This window comes from Populus euphratica, unplaced genomic scaffold (genome assembly GCF_000495115.2).
Source record: "Populus euphratica unplaced genomic scaffold, PopEup_1.0 scaffold76.1, whole genome shotgun sequence".
In the NCBI taxonomy this organism is placed as follows: Eukaryota; Viridiplantae; Streptophyta; class Magnoliopsida; order Malpighiales; family Salicaceae; genus Populus; species Populus euphratica.
In genome coordinates, this window is record NW_011499890.1 from 323,257 (window position 1) to 340,565 (window position 17,309).

Consider the following 17,309-nt stretch of genomic DNA (forward strand, 5'->3'; position numbering starts at 1 on the left):
TGATTGAAAATTAAATTTTATAATTTATTTCAATCTATTTTCTATAAAGTTATCTCTATCTCACAAATCAAGTTATAAGTTTAGCGAATTAACCCTATTGACTCAACTTATTTTTTATGTTATTTTTTTAATTTCACTTTCGTTAATTGAAAATTGAATTTCATGATTGGTTTCAATTTGTTTTATATTGGGCTATCATAATCTCATGGCTTGTGTTACAGATTTGATATGTTAATTTGAGTTGACTTAAATTATTTTTTAGATTATTTTTTAATTATTTTTTTAAACTCATTATTTAATATTGAATTCATTAAAAATTAAGTTTTATAAATTATTTTAATTTATTTTTTATATGGATTAATATGATCCCATGACTTGGCATCCAGATTGATAAGTTAATTCATGTTAATTATAATCAATTCAAAATGTTTTTTTAATGTTTATTAACAAAATTTTATTTTAAATATTTATATTGAATCAAAATATATATTTAATATTTATTAACAAAATTTCAAAATATATTTTCAATGGTGAACGAGAGTTACTCATCTCTCGTTTTCCTGTTAACTTTTTCCATGTGTGCTCAAAATCGACCTTATTTGCTTTCCCTGTTGATTGTCAAAGAGACGTAATCCATTACATCGTTGAACGTAAGAGAATTAAAGCTCTACGAGGAGCCGATTTCATGAAGATGGGACTCTACAAAGTCTCCATTCGATGCTTCCGTTTAAGGGAAGATAATCAAATCCTCATTTTATGCAAAATCCACTACCCCTCACGAGCCGCCTAAAGACTTGGGGCATCTCTCACACGCTGAAGTGTATGTGGTCCATGTTATTTATTTTTGTAATTTTTAATTATAGTTTATATTTATTAAAATATTAACTCCTTGACAACTTGATTATTACTAAAAAATCAGGTTAAAAAATATAAAAAGCTTCTGAAAAGTAAATACTAGTTTATTTTTTTATTTTTGTGCTTTCAAAATAAAAAATTCTAAATTATTTTTTTATTTAATATTTTTAATTTAATTTAATAAGCTTTTTAATAATATATATATTATTATATTAATTTTGATTTTCCCTGTAAAATGAATCTAACTCCGCCCCTGACCATATCGTCGGAATATAAAAAAATACATTTTATCATAACTTGTTCTTAACAAGAGAAGGTGTTCATTGCCTCTAAATCAATGAGATTTCATTCATAAAGACCCCCCCCCCCTCACACACATATATATAAGCACTTTATAGATAAATATCAAATATATTATATACCATCTTTAAAAATTCTACATGCCAAAATTAAAAATAATTTTATTATATATAAAATGAAAGGAATATTTAGTGTTTTAAAAAACTTTATTGATAAATACATACCAAATATATCATATTACCTTAAAAAAATCTACATATCAAAACACTCATAGTTTTGAAACCCGACCCGGTTATTGACCTGGTCTAGTGATCAGGTCACGGGTCAGATGGGTTGACTCGGGTTAACCCGGGTCAACCCAAAAAATATTTTTAATTCATTCTTATATAATTACAATATTTTTTCTATATTTTTTTTAATTCATTCTTATTATCAATACATTAATTTTTTTAACAAGAAAAACAGCCCCTCCAGATTCCCTAACCCACCGTTTTGCACATTTTTTCTTTTTTTTTGTTTTTTTCAGACATAAACTATCTTGAAACTTTTTAGAAGCACTTCTCTTTCCCTTCCTATATGTTTTAATGACAATAAGTTTACTTTAGAATACATAAAACTTATCATCACAAATTCAAACCCTTTTAACAGTAAATACCATCAGCCGCCACCAAAAAGACTATTAAAAGGACTGAACCATCAAAGTTTTTCTTTTGTTACGAGGAAGAGAAAGAGAAGTAGTGGTGGTCATAACAAGATCAAGTGCACTTCTTCTTCGGGTAATGTATCAATTTTCCAATTCTTTTGCTTTTTTAAATGATTTTGGGGTTGTTTTGAAAAAATAGTGAGAGATGAAGGGAGTTTTGAATCATGATGATTGAATCAAGAACTATTAATCGATGCCCAATCTGCGAGTTCAAAAAAAGACAAAGAACAAAGAAAAGAGAGTGAAAGAAGAAATTCATGAAGATAAACAAAAGTTTAACCTTATTAAAGGGATCAAGAGTCTTCTGCTCCTCTGCAATTCGGGATTGAAATTGTTTTTCTTTATTAGGTTTTTTCTGTTTGCAATTGCAGGCTTGCATCTTTAGTGCATCGTTCATCTTCGTTGTTTTGGCCTTTAAAGGCCAAAACGACATCGTTTAACCTCTATGCATATGGAAAAAAAGAGGCCAGGTTTCTCTGGGCCAACTTCCAGACGGGTTTTTGTTTAGACCCGGACCAGTTCCATGCCCGGATCGACCCACAGGGCCAATCTAGGTTTCAAAACTATGCTTCTACTATATTTAAAAAGAAAAATATTTACTATTTTTTTTTACATCTCAATACAAAAATATATGTCAACATTAATGTGCAAATTCAACTCTATCTCTTACTAAGAAATGGACTCAACATTAATCTTGAAGATCCTTAATTATTTTCTTATATTATCTCTTGCTCCTATAAAAGAAGAGGTACATTTTTTTTGGCAAACTTTACTAGTATTAAAAAATAAATATCCTTGGTCAAAAAGTAGATTATATTTTTTATTAATTCCAAGAACAAATTGAAATTTACACTATCAGAAATTCGTTTAAAATTAACGGAATTATTTACAAAATAATTCTATTGATAATTTACGGTTATAAATACCGACAAAATCTTTTCTATCTATAATTCAATTGGTATATACCAAAAAAATACTTCGGTCGGTATATACCGATGGAATTATAGACAATATTCAAAATTAAAAAAAAATAGGTTTGCTGACATGGAAGTTTTTGGAGATGATTTTACCGGCGAAATTACTGAGGGATTCAAATTGGGATCTCCATACAGTGACGTGACTGATTCATCATCAGAATTGTCAAAGAAATCATTGACAAAATGAGTCCGTCAGTGATTTCATTAGTAAAAATTAATATATCACCACTTTGTCAACCCTCTCTTCTCTTTTTTTTCTTCTTTTTCCCCATCCCAACTCTCTCCTCTTAAACTATAAACAACCAGCCCCCTAAAAAAAAAACTTTCTTTTCTTAGCACAAGTCATATTTTTTAAGTTTTGTTGTCATAATATCGGTAATATTTTTTGTGCCGATAAACTTAGTGACGAAATGTGGTATTACCGACAAATGACATGCTGATAAATGCTTTCCATTGATGATTTAGTCGGTAAAAAAATTACTGACAAACTGTAAATCTCATACCGATAAAATTTATTTATAGATAAAGCTGTAAAATCTTATAGTGTTATCTTAAGAAAACATATATTCAAATGACATGTATAAGTGATATAGTCCTTGTTGCTTAAAATACAGTTTTATGGAAATAAAGATCTCAAACCACCATGTTTTGGAAAATAATCTTGGAAGATTTTATGCAAGATTCATTTTTTTTTAAGAAAGAAAATTCTATCTCGTTAATTCCAAAATCTATAGTTAAATATTAAGTGGAAAACTACCCAGCTACCCCAGATTTAATTCCTTTTTTTCTTCGATTCCTGCATTAATTAATACCTTAAACCGCAAAACAGGGGTAATTAAAGCGAGCACAACCCCTTCATCTATGTAACACCATCTTTTGGATCAGATATGTCACAACTCACAAGCAATATTCAAGATCAACCCTAGCTTCGAGCAGTCAGGGGCATATATATATAGATAGACACACACACACACACCTTGTGAAAGAAATGGCAACCACTGCTACTCATCGCCATGTATTGGCCTTGGCAATGTTGTTGATCGTTGGAATCCATATTCTGGGCAACCAAAAGGTGGCAGCCTCATGCAACGAAACTGTTTCTTCTCTCGTATCCAAATGCTCCCCATTCGTTCGAATTCCAGGCCCAAGAGTCCTGCCCTCTGACGCTTGTTGTCAAGCGGCGAAACAAGTCACGGTAGGAGACCTTCCTTGTGTGTGCAAGCTTGTTACCCCAGCTTTGCAAAAGGTGATTAGCATGGACAAGGCGCTCTTTGTTGCACGAACTTGTGGCCTTACTGTCCCACCAGGAACTGTATGTGGAAGTAAGTCTATCTATTACTGTCTAGATTTCACAGTTTTAATTAATTTTACATAATTGTTCTTGTATTGTCATCGAGTTAATACATTTTTTTTTTTTGCAGGTTACACCGTTCCTCCTAATTTTGTTTGAGACAATTGAGTAGAAGAGAGGATAGCTCTGTGTGGTATATGAAATCGAATTAACATACACACAACTGCATATATATGCTTGGCAGTGCAATCGTTTATCATGTATGTCAAAAGGGTTTGCTACTTTGCTTTATCTGATTATTATAAAAAGAAATAATAAAAATAAAAATTTCAAATGAAAGATTGGGATTTCAAAATTCTTAGCATTCCAAGCTACTAATTTTATTTTCGTTCCAATTTCTACCACCCCACATGAGTGGTAATAAATACAATTGCAAAGCATTAACCTGATGTTTTTTTAATTGAGTGATTGTATCTAATAATTAAATTAATAGAAATCCAGATGGGATGGTTTGATTAACCATGACGGGAGCCAATCCATCGAACACCTTTTTTTAATAAAAAATAAAATATCATTTAGCAAATCACTAGTTTTCTGAACCCGTGCTATGCCGGGATCCAAATTTTCATGTGTAAAAAATAATATTTAGATATTGTAAGCATATTTTAATAAAAAAAAATTACAACTTAAATTATAAATCCAACTAGAATAAATAAGTTGATTTTATTTAAATTAAATGATAAAAAAATGATAATAAAAACAAATAGATCAAATAAAAACAATATTTATAATAACTTGGAAAAAAAACTTTTTTTTCAAAAGAAAAAAATAATATAGCTTAATTCTCAACTAATTAAATACAAAAGAATAAAATTAAATAAAATAATAACTCAACAAAAAACAAATAAAAAAATCACAAAACCTAATTCTTATTAAATTAAATGTTGAAGGATGAAATCCAAAAAAAAATAAAAAATAGAAAGATCTAAAAGAAAATCAAAACTAGGTAAGATGATCAAACCCTACAACCCAAGTCATGCTAATAAGATAACCCATTAAAAGTCAAAACAATAAAAATGAGGAAGATTAATTTCAAAAAGAACCAAATTTTAAAGGACAGACCCAAAAAGGATTAAAATTAAAAAAATAAGCTTGTAAAAAGATTGAATCAACTCGGGTTAGCTTTTCAAAACTATAGTCCTAATCATCGGATCGGAATAACCCAATATATATAAAATAAAACGAAGAAAATCAAAAAACAAATTTAAAAAAATATCAAATGATAAAATTGAAAAGGAAAATAAGAATGAAGAAAATCAAAATTTTTTTTTTTTTAAAATATAAAATGATAAAATTGAAAAGGAAAATAAGAAAAAAAAAATGTCAACCTACAATAATTTTTTATACTCCCAAGTCTTTATACTGGAAGTATCTTATCTAAAAAGATCATAGAATCTAATTCTTAACCAATCAAATATTGAAGGATGAAATTAAAAAATAAAATTTATTACACAAAATGATTCAAAATAAAAATAGTAACTAAAAGAATGAAGATCAAAATTAAAATAGAAATAAACTAGAAAATAACAAAAAATTTTATTAAAGGGTGAAATTGAAAAGAAAAATCAATTTAACAAAAAAAAAAGAGAGGACCAAATTGGAAAAAAATAACATGTCATAAATTGAGATTGAGTGATGAAATTGAAAACAAATTAAAATTTTACAAAAGAATCAAGAATAAAAATTAAAAAAAAAAAAAAAAAAAAACAAAGAAAATAAAAAAAAAAATCAAAGTTGAAATCTCAATAAATAAGAAAACAACTTTGAAATTGAATAGCCAACATGAATTTTGAGGGGAGGAAACAAAAAAGAAAAAAAGAAAACATTGTCAGCAACAAACACTCTTAACATCGACATCATGCATTATCCCGATAAGAATAAGACATTGTAAAAATTCAAACACTTTGATGTAAGAAAATTTTTTATTGCCATGAAACGCAATATGAGCCCCTAAAAGATTAGGGGCATCTCCCACGCGCTAACTCTTTTTGTAATTATTAATTATAGTTTGTATTTATTAAAATATCAAATTACCCTTATTAATTTAATTATAACTAAAAAAAACTAGATTGGAATATATGAAAAGCATCTTGACAGTGAATGCTAGTTTACTTTTTTGATTTGTGCTTTAGAAATGTGAAAATACTAGGTTATTTTTAATTAATTTGGTAACAAATAATGAATCTTGTGAAAAAATCACATGGCATCTAACAAACAGTTGAATAAATTTTGTAATTTTTAATTGTAGTTTGTGTTAATTAAAATACCAAATTATCTTTTAATAACTTGATTATAATTAAAAAAATCCAATTGAAAAACATGAAAAGCCTCTAAGTAGTGAACACCAATTTTTTTTTTATGCTTTAGAAATTTAATTAGAAATATTGAAATAATAAATTATTTTTAATTAATTTGATAATACTAATGAATCTCATGAGAAAATCACACTGCCGCGACAATCAGTTGAATAAATTTTTAAAGGAAAGGCAAAATCATTATTATATTATTCCAAAAAATATGAATCTCTCTCACAATGAACAGTGTTATTGCAGGGTGAATTAGTTTTCGGTAATTCACTACCTTGTAAAAAATCCAGCCTCCCAACGTTCTTCATCTGTTTATGGACAGGTTGGTAATTATACTAAAAAAACACTACCGTTTTGGCAGAACAACTAATAATGCCGATAATGCAAGAGGTAAATATCGTCAAAATTTTGGCAATTGGCAGGCATTCCACCATAATTATTTTCTTATATTATCTCTCACTTATATAAAAGAAAAATTATACTTTTTGGCAAACTTTACCAATATTTTAAAAAAACCTCCTTGGTCAAAAAATAGATTATATTTTTGATTCACTCCGAGGACAAATTGAAATTTATCTTAATACAAAACATATACTCAAATGACATATATCATTGTACAAGTGGAAATAAAGATCTCAAGCTACCATGTTTTGGAAAATAATCTTGGAAGATTTTATGCAATATCTATTCTTTTTAAGAAAGAAAATTCTAGGCTAGCTGGAAGAGCTTGAAATTAAAAAATTCTTTTTATAGATAATTTTATATTCAGATTATTGATATAATTATTACCAGAAATATAAAATTTATATGATTATTAATTTTAAAATTTATAAGATTAATTAAAGTATACACGAGCCGGTATAAATATCCATATAAATAAAAATATCTATTTTGATAATTCCAAAATCCATAGTTAAATATTAAATGGAAAACTACCCAGCTACCCCAGATTTAATTCCTTTTTTTCTTCGATTCCTGCATTAATACCTTAAACTGCAAAACAGGGGTAATTAAAGCGAGCACAGCCCTTCATCTATATAACACCACCTTTTGGATCAGATATGTCACAACTCACAAGCAATATTCAAGATCAACCATAGCTTCGAGCAGTCAGTGACATACATACCTAACTGTGAAAGAAATGGCAACCACTACTACTCATCGATGTCATGTATTGGCCTTGGCAATGTTGTTGATCGTTGGAATGCATATTCTGGGCGACCAAAAGGTGGCAGCCTCATGCCAAGAAGTTCTTCCTCCTCTCATATCCAACTGCAACCGATTCGTTCGAATTCCAGGCCCCAAAGTCCCACCATCTGACGCTTGTTGTCAAGCGGTGAAACAAGTCCCACTAGGAGACCTTCCTTGCTTGTGCAAGTTTGTTACCCCAGATTTGCAAAAGGTGATTAGCATGGAGAAGGCAGTCTATGTTGCCCGAACTTGTGGCCTTCCTATCCCGTCAGGATTAACTGTATGCGGAAGTAAGTCTATCAGAACTGTCTAGATTTCACAGTTTCAATTAATTTTACTTGGTTTTTTCCCCGTTATTCGTTGTTCTTACATTGTCATCGAGTTAATACATGTTTTTTTTTTTTTGCAGGTTACACCATTCCTCCTAAGTTTGTTTGAGACAATTGAATAAAAGAGAGGCTGTGTGTGGTATATGAAATTGAATAGACATACACACACACACCTAGATATATGCTGGGCAGTATATATAATCGTTTTTCATGGATGTCAAAAGGGTTTTTCTTTATCTGATTATTACAAAATAATAATAATAATAATAAATTTCCCGTGAAAGACTGGACTGAGATTTCAATATTCGTAGAAAGTGTTTAAAAGTATTGTAGTTGTTACTTTTTATAAAAAATATATTAAAATAATATTTATTTTATTTTTTAAAAAGATATTTTTAATATTAATATACCAAAGCGATATGAATACATAAAAAATCTTAAATAAATAAAAATAATTTATATTTAATTTGTATTTGGACCGTAACAATAGACAGGTCCAAGCTACTAATTTTATTTTCGCTCCAATTTCTACCACCCAACATGAGTGGTACCTTGAGTGATAAACCATAACTTGGAGCCCCAATAAATAAATAGATACAATTACAAAGCATTAAAACGCTGGTTTTTTAATTGGTTGGTTGTATCTAGTAATTAAATTAATAGAAAATAGATGAGATGGTTTGAGTAAGCATGATGCGAGCCAATCGACCGAGCTCTCCCTTTTTAAATAAAATATCATTCAGTAAGTCACATTCACTGCCTTGTCAAGAACTCAACCTCCCGACATTCTTCAACTGCTCATGGACAGGGTTGGAAATTACACTAAAAAACATACCGATTTTGCAAAACATCTCCTCATGCCGATGATGCAAGAGGTGATAGTAATAATACGTTGAGTTTCATCAAGATTTTGGCATTAGGCAGGCATTTCACCATTTCGTCGGAATAAAATAAATGCTTTTTATCATGACTTGTTCCTGACAAGAAAAGGAGTACATCGCCTATAAATTAATGCGATTTCATTCGTAAATCGTAACTACACACACACACAGAGACTTGGCAATATGATTCACACTCTGACACTGGTCGGATAAAAAAAACTGAGAAAAAAACAAGGTTCACTCAACGCAAACATATATTTTTTTTAAAAAATTACTATTAAATAATAAAAATAAAAAAACAAAAAAAAAATATTAACTTGTGTCAAACAATAAAATCTATTTCTCATACCTTTTAATCAGAAGCACTGAACATGAAAAACTATAAAATTCAAAACTTAACAAATTAAATATTAAAGATAAAATAAAAAAATTAACCAAATAAAAAGATGCAAGAAAAAAATAATAATTAAAAACAAAAAAAATAAAATGTGAATCCACTTGGATTAAATCATTAAATCCATAATTTAAATTATTAAAATGTGAATCCACTTGGGTTAAATCATTAAATCCATAATTTAAATTATAAAATTAAGATAACACTATAAAAAACAAAGAAAATCATGAAGTATATTCTAAAATAAATTAACATAGTGTGTAATGAGATAAAAAATAAGTAAAAAACTTTGCTTAATAAATTTTTTTTATTAAATAATAAAATTAAAAATAATAAAAAATTCACAAAAAAAGCAAGAAATAAATGAAGAAAAACCCGGGATCAAATTTTTTTTTAAAAAAACCTAGATTGCAGGGTGCAATTAAATCAAAAAACAAAAACCTAGATTGCAGGGTGCAATTAAATTCACAAAAAAAGCAAGAAATAAATGAAGAAAAACCCGGGATCAAATTTCAAAAAACAAAAACCTAGATTGCAGGGTGCAATTAAATAAAATAAAATAAAAAACTTACAAAAATTAATGATAAAAATTAAACAGTCAAGAGAATAATAACAGATATTCAAATATACCCAATCATGGAGACTGCTTTGAAATTTTAAATGCCAAGTGTGAATCTTGAAAGAAAAAAAGATTAGAAAAAAAAAAAAGAACTTTGATGACAATCCGACAACCAAATGCCAGCATGCATTGCCTGGTTAGGAGGAGGATTCTTTGAGGAATAAAATAACACAACGAAAACAGATTTTTAACCGTCATATGATGGCTCCCGTGCTGCCAAAGCACCGCAACTTCTACCACGTGCCCAGCAAGTTTATTTATTTTTCAGTTATTGTAAAAGATTAATTTATCTTTAAAAAAAATGTAAAATCACACCAAAAAAAAAACCCATTTAAAGGTAGTGAACATATTTTATGAAAATATTTTTTTACCCCAATCAAAACAAAAATGTCAAATGGATTATATGAAAAATATCATTTTACCCTAATCTTTACCTTCTCATCTGATTTTATAAAGGGAAAAATCATTAATTTACCATTATAATCCATTGTAATCTCTCTCCAGTGCTTCCTTCGCCTTATATACATATATAATAAAGAAGCATTATCTGTGTTGATATATTTGATTCAATAAAAATACTTTTAAAATTTAAGAATTATCATATAAATATGTGTGTGTGTTAAGAGTACTTTATCAATAAATATTAAATTTATTATCTTATCTTAAAAAAACTCTACATGCCAAAACTAAAAATAATCTTATTATATGTAAAGGAAACAAAGTGTTTACTATTTAAGAAATATTTACTGGCAAACACCAAATATATCATCTCACCTTAAAAGAAAAATCTTCATGCCAAAACTGAAAGGAATTATGCTATATATCAGAACAAAAATATTTACTATTTTTTTCAATGCAATATATATTTTAATTTTAATAATATGTAATTCAACTCCATCTCCAATTAAGAAATGGACTCAATATTAATATAGTTTTTAAAAATAAATTAATCCTATATATATATATATTCTTCTACATACATGACACAAAACCTTAAATAATATACAAAAGGCTTGTTAAATAAATTCTAACCTATATAGCACCTTATTATCACTTTATTTTGACCATTAAGAGTGTGAACACCTATAAAATAAGTAAAAAAACCCTAATCACATAAAAAAACCTTGAATATATACATCATACAAGGGTGCACCTTTAAGATTGCTGGAAAAAAAATGAAAAAAGGGATTAGTCCTTTTTTCTCGTTATATACCTTTTTACACATCACATAAAATCTTAAATAAGTTTTTCAAATCACCCTTACCTATATAGTACCTTACTATTTTGACTATTAAAACTTAAAAAATAAATCAGGTAAATAATTAATACATAAAAAAATAATAACAAAAAATCTACGAACCTTTTCTTGTGTTATATTCAATTTTTTTACAGGAAATAATTTAGATTTTCAAAGTTATTTTTTCATTCGGAATTGCATTAAAATAATATATTTTTATTTTTAAAAAATTATTTTTGATATCAACTCATCAAAACAATAAAAAAATATTAATTTGAAATAAAACAAATAATTTTTTTTTATTTTTTTTTAAATAAAAAATAAATGAGATCATAAATTAAAAACACTTCTCAATGAAGGTAAAATAAAATTCTTATTTATGTTTATATCTTTAATATTTGGCTAGAATTTATTGAAAAGGAAGACTTTAAAATAAAAGGATCAGTAGAAACTATACTATTAATATAATCATGCTAGATCTTTGAATACAATTTTTATTTATATTTGTACATCATATATTTGTGTTATATATAAATGTTTTTGTTCAGATCCTATTCTTACATAATATTTTATCTTGTTATAACTAATTTTAATATTTCTTATTAAATAAGTATTGCAGATGTCAAGAATAATGATCTCATTAGCACACCCAACATATAGTTAACTAATCAACACCCACTTAAAATTACTGGATATTTTTTAGAGATAAATACAAAAATAAGAATGAAAACAATATTCTGTTTCGAAAAAACTACAAAAATTCTTTCTCCTACTAAAAAAAAAAATTGTTAATTTTCTTCTCTCTTTATATCTATTTTTTTCTATATAGTAACTAACTATTACAATGCGGGATTTCTCATGACATGCCTCCCAATTATCTACTTCATTACTCGGCTGCTGCTCTTCTCCATCAGTTCATGGACGCCCAGTTGGAATGGTTCGAAGACACCTGTGATAACGTGCAACCAGCGCGGCAGTGACTGTCAAGAAACCAAAAGGCACGATTCCTAACCCAACAAGTGGACGCACACCTCGCCTCTGACCTCACACATGAAATGATGTCGATTACTGCTTGCTAGTGCCACCATAGTAACTTCCAAAGCTGTATTAATTTCTCTGCTTTCATCGGCTCATAATCACCTGTCATCCCATCGATGTGAAGTATATTGGTAAGAGTGCATGCCAACTTTCCATTTGACAAATCAACAAAGCAATGAATGTAAGACACCACCTGGTTTCTTTCGAGTAGACTTCCCACCCTGTTCTTTCTGTCAGTCTTTGCGAGAGGATTTCACGACCACCAGTTCTCCAGTTTTTTTAAAGAAAAGAGGGAGGTTTGTTTTGTTTTTGCTCATACACCAACAGTGCATTTCTTGCAAGCATCGTTACTTTCATAATAAATTCAAAACACAAAACAAAGACTGGAAAAATAGGGTGAAAATTGCACTCCCAATTTAAGTCATTTTTCTATCTTCCAATGCAGATACATAGATTAATCGTCAAATGTTAGTGAAGTGTGATGAGATAGGTTACATTTTATGCCTAGGAATCATGGAAGTCTTTCGTATTTTGATAGGAAGGTAAGATACACAAGGAATGGATCAAGAATACAAGTTTGAGCCTTGATTTTGTGTTTGACTGATGCAAACTAGAAGGGAAAAAACAGAGAGAATATTGAGTATGGAAAGAGCTTTCAAATCATTCCAGTCAGTATACATTTGCAGAAGAACAAAATTCTTCCATACAAAAGGGGGATAACAAGAAAAACTCTCACTACCAACGGATCAACCTTGGGCTCTTACTTCCTACACCTCCAAGCTGAAACAGAAAAAAGTGGCCGATCTTGCCAGCAAATTACTACGCTTCCATTTTCTTCTTTCATTCTATACCCATCGCAACCATAACCTTGCAACAACCTTCTTGCCTGCAGCATACCGTAGTAGCTCAAAGACACGTTTCCAAACCCAGCCAAATCAAGCCTTTGGATCCACTTCTCGAGTTTTTCATGTCTTTCCTTCCTTGCAGCTCCCTCGCATGCTATAATGTTCTTTATTTCATCTCCGAAAAGCATCTTCTCCACCTTCAACCTCTCCATCGATGTTCTAGATACAGTAGATTCCAAACAATCAAATAATGCGGCATAAGTGTATAGTGCCTCCAGTAGCCTCTCCATAAGAGTTGATCCATTGTGGTTAGAATCCTGTTCAGTTACCACCATGAGTTTCGGTGACAAACCCCACAAGAAGTTAAGGAAGGAATCCATCTTCACTGAAGCAGTTGAAGATAGTGGTGATGACGAGGCGGAGTCAGGACTTGGGCTACATCCATTAGCCGTGTCTTTCTCGAGCAGCTCTCCTAATGTGCTTTGGTTCATTTGAAGGACTCTTTGCATGTTAATTCCATTTGAATTCTTCAATATCGATGGTGATTTCTTCCTCAATTCATCATCAGAGGCCAAAAAAGAATGCAATTGAAGAATTGAACTGATAGCAAGAGCCTCCCCAGTTTTAACACGCAATTTTTCAATATCAAGATTCTCTAATTTGCTAACAATGGGATTAAACTGAAATGGGATATCCAACTTTTCTGCTTCTTCAATTAGCTTGTGAGCCATTTGATCTAATACCCCTTTCTGCGGATGAATCCCTGTGATTCTCAGATGGGGTGGTCCCTCAGGCCTCACGCTAAAAGCTTGAAGGAGCGCAATCCACTGAGCAGGTTCAGCTGCGTGAAGATCAATTACATGAACCATTTTCTCCCCTTCCATGGCTTCAATTATAGCTTGATTCGTCAGCACAAAAGCGACTTTCATGAATGGAAACATATCATAAAACAGTTTGCGAACCAAGATTTGCTCAGAAACCAAAGTTATTTGAGTAGCGTTGAGGGCCTTGTCAATACCAGGCCAGGCTTTGACGATCCTACGAGCAAGCGCCTCAGCAAAGTAAGCAGCGATGCGCTGCATGGTATCCCCATCAGGAGAGGCTAGATGGGAGATTTGACTGAGGGCAATCTCTGCATTTTCAAGGCCACCAGAGGCAACGTGGTTTGCACAAGTGAGCAATAAATGGATCAAGTACAAACCCCTCTCCTCGGATTTTAGCTCTCTAACCCAGGGATATGGTGATCCCATGCTAGGTGAAACTGGCATCGTGGAGAAAACTTGGAGAGGTGATGATGTTACAGATGATCCATCATCTTGATACATTGACGGAGCCACTAAAATACTCAATGACAACACCTATGGAATTAGGGAGCCAAGAAGGAATACAATTGACAACAAAAGATGGGTTTAAGAAATTCACTTCACTAAGAAAGAAAAGCGAAATCAAGGATTCGCAAGCACACGACACATGATTTCATGCAAAGAGTCAAATTTGCATGATTCCAAACTATGAGAAATGATTGTTTACCCTCGGATATAACTTCAAAAAAAGAATTCACCGACTGAACCAAGAGAAGTGAAGATAAGAACAAATCCAATGGATCAATCAAACAGAGGATTTTGATGAAAGTAACTACTATCAATTTGTAGTCGGTTAAGGGAGATTGAACAGGTGTCCAGAAATCTCAAAAGAAAGCTAAACTGGGATTAAGAAACAAAGACCAGTTAAGCTAAATTCCACAAAGAAAGAACCAAATCAAAACAGTTAAAAAGACATAGAAAAATAACTACTAAAAAAACTGGCCAAGAAAACAAAGAGCATGAAAATCCTTACTGGGTTTGGCAATTGATCAAAAACCCACATGAAAATTCCAAGGTTCCCTCCTCAAAACCTCTCTAAGAAATAAAAAAACCTCGCTTTCTCTGTTTTTCTGTGGTTTTAATTTGTGACAAAGAGAGTCAATTGGTTCCAATTAAAAGATCATAGACTAGTACACGGCTACGTTGTCGACAATGCGTGAGGGCTGCTTTTTGTCGTTTAATGATTTGTTGTCGTTCTATCCAAAGTGGAGCATGGAATATCTGAGAAGGTGAGCCTTTGTTTTCCTTCTCTCTTACTTGGTAGTCGGTTACTTTCTCTCTCTAGGTTCTCTCTACCAGCTTGCCTGTCTCTCTCTCTTTCTAAAAACCTCCACTTTTATGGCCTTTTGTCATAACGTTAGGTGGATAGGAAATCCTGGGTCACCTAAAGGGCTGTAAGTCTATATAATATTCCTAAAGGCGATGAAAGTCCAAACACACCCTAACAAAGACAAACCATGCATGCTCTCGATTTTGTTTCCTAGTGGGGCAAGTGTGGTAATTGCAAGCAAGAAACAATGGATGCATCCAAAACCTGGTTTTGTTGTCTTGTTCAACGCCAATGACCATACAATTTGATACCATTATCTTTGTTGCATTAAAAGACAAAGAGACAAGGGGGTTAAGGAAACATCCAAAAGTAGACTAGATACTACATTTATCTCTTCTTCTTCTCCTCCTCCTCCTCTTTTAGGTGGTTGGCGTTTGTGCAATCTCAAGAGCTAAGCCTAACCTAACTACAATTCAAAATTTCCCATCCCTATTTCTCACAATTATTATCATTTTTGACCAGTCCTTCCCCTGCCCTCCCCTCCCCTCCCTCATGGTCGTATCTGGTTTCATGCCCTTTACAAGTCTTTTTAAAAACAAACGGATCTTCTTCAAACCAAAATGTGTCCGCTAGAAATGGTCTAGATGCAAGGTTTGGTTGTCACTAGATAAGATATTTTAGAATTTTAATATAATTTGATAAAAGTTATATGAAAGTAACACAGCTAGCAAAATAACAGAGAAATAGTATAGTTGAATATAATCATTATTGCTGAGAATAATAATTTAACAAAATTGTTGTTGAAAATAGTAATAAAATACAATTGAGATTGAGAATAATAATTGTTTTAAAAATAATATTTTTCTCAATTTAATTAACATATATAAATAATTAATCAAAATTTTTATAAATATCTAGGAGTCAAAAAATGATATTCAAGATTAAATGACATGCTAGAGCTTTGTTCTTGACATGTTTGATATTTTTAAAAAATTCTTGACGAGATAATTCTAACAATAATATAAAAAACACTAAACATGATTATAATTTATTAGAATTTTTTTGATAAATTTAAGATTAATTAAAACCTTATTTGGTGTTTTTTTAGATATGTAGTTACAATTGTTTTATTGATATCTTAGTAATAATATTAAATGTTTTGAAAATAAAACCTTAATATATTCTAGTGATTTATTTTCTTTCCCGTATTTCTCTCTCCTCACATATCATCTCGGATCTTAATTTTTTGAGAATTGAATTGTTATAAAAATTTACATTGGTTTAATTTATAAAATAAAGATACCTGATATATAACTAAATAACTGCTATTTAGAATAATAGTTGTTTATAAAAATATATTCTCAACGGAGATTGCTTTTTCAAATAGCAACAAGGTATATCCTAAAATATAATTTTGTTTAAATTATATAATTTTCTAAATACCTTTTCAACTCCTATAATTGTACCAAAACATCGAGCAAACTACATTATTTTTCAAAGAGAATCCCACTGGATCAATGGTTTCAAGCCTCGTTATCGGCAAGAAGGTGCCACATGATCAAAGTTTGCACGCCATCTCTTGTGTGAATTATTTGGATTGAATGGAATATATCAATGTTCCATGAAAGAACAAACGAAAACAAAAGAAATGCATGGATAACATCTCTCTTCCTCCCTCCCTCTCTCTCTCTCTCTCTCTCTCTCTCTCTCATGCTAGAAACCCGACCACCTTGAAAATCAATTGCATTGAATTTGAGTGATTGGATTGCGACGTTATACAAAGTTTGTGACTTCCAAAACACAGCACGCTGTTTCTTCTAGCTAGTGTCTCCTCCCTTTTAACCCTGCATCTCTCTCAATTTTATACCTCTGAGCTCAAGAGTTGGAGTAATCAAGAAACAGATATCACTAATATTAAAATGCCGCTAGAAAAGATCGTAATATTGAAATGTTTCTAATCAGCCTTAATTAATTCCCATGATTAAAATATATTGCTTTCGTCTGAAAAGCTAGTAAGACGTTCGGGGGTGCTTGGCATAGCTCATTCTTTTATTTTCAAGTGTTTTTTAAAATTATTTTTTGTTTTAAAAAATATTAAATTAATATTTTTTTTATTTTTTTATGATGATGATATATTGGTATGAAAAATT

At 30.3% G+C, this 17,309-nt stretch overlaps 3 protein-coding genes across 3 annotated transcripts; 2 read left to right on the top strand and 1 right to left on the bottom strand.

Annotated features, from left to right (window-relative positions):
• The first annotated feature begins 3,823 nt into the window (after positions 1–3,823).
• Positions 3,824–4,285, top strand: LOC105131148 (uncharacterized). Its single transcript, XM_011033982.1, has 2 exons — positions 3,824–4,157; positions 4,257–4,285. Exons 1-2 carry the CDS (start codon positions 3,824–3,826, stop codon positions 4,283–4,285), a joined length of 363 nt encoding a protein of 120 aa, XP_011032284.1.
• Positions 4,286–7,633: 3,348 nt separating this feature from the next.
• LOC105131149 (uncharacterized) lies at positions 7,634–8,121 on the top strand. The gene is made up of 2 exons (XM_011033983.1): positions 7,634–7,973; positions 8,093–8,121. Exons 1-2 carry the CDS (start codon positions 7,634–7,636, stop codon positions 8,119–8,121), a joined length of 369 nt encoding a protein of 122 aa, XP_011032285.1.
• A 4,676-nt stretch (positions 8,122–12,797) lies between these two features.
• On the bottom strand, positions 12,798–15,255 carry LOC105131025 (scarecrow-like protein 3). The gene has a single exon (XM_011033782.1). It carries the CDS (start codon positions 14,349–14,351, stop codon positions 12,942–12,944), a length of 1,410 nt encoding a protein of 469 aa, XP_011032084.1. The 5' UTR covers positions 14,352–15,255; the 3' UTR covers positions 12,798–12,941.
• Between the last annotated feature and the right edge of the window lie 2,054 nt (positions 15,256–17,309).

Bases quoted from the DNA above. Each gene is read 5' to 3' on its own strand.
- LOC105131148 (XM_011033982.1), top strand. From the start codon at position 3,824: ATGGCAACCACTGCTACTCATCGCCATGTATTGGCCTTGGCAATGTTG. The intron at 4,158-4,256 runs GTAAGTCTATCT...TTTTTTTTGCAG, and splicing joins ACCAGGAACTGTATGTGGAA to GTTACACCGTTCCTCCTAAT.
- LOC105131149 (XM_011033983.1), top strand. From the start codon at position 7,634: ATGGCAACCACTACTACTCATCGATGTCATGTATTGGCCTTGGCAATG. The intron at 7,974-8,092 runs GTAAGTCTATCA...TTTTTTTTGCAG, and splicing joins AGGATTAACTGTATGCGGAA to GTTACACCATTCCTCCTAAG.
- LOC105131025 (XM_011033782.1), bottom strand. From the start codon at position 14,351: ATGTATCAAGATGATGGATCATCTGTAACATCATCACCTCTCCAAGTT.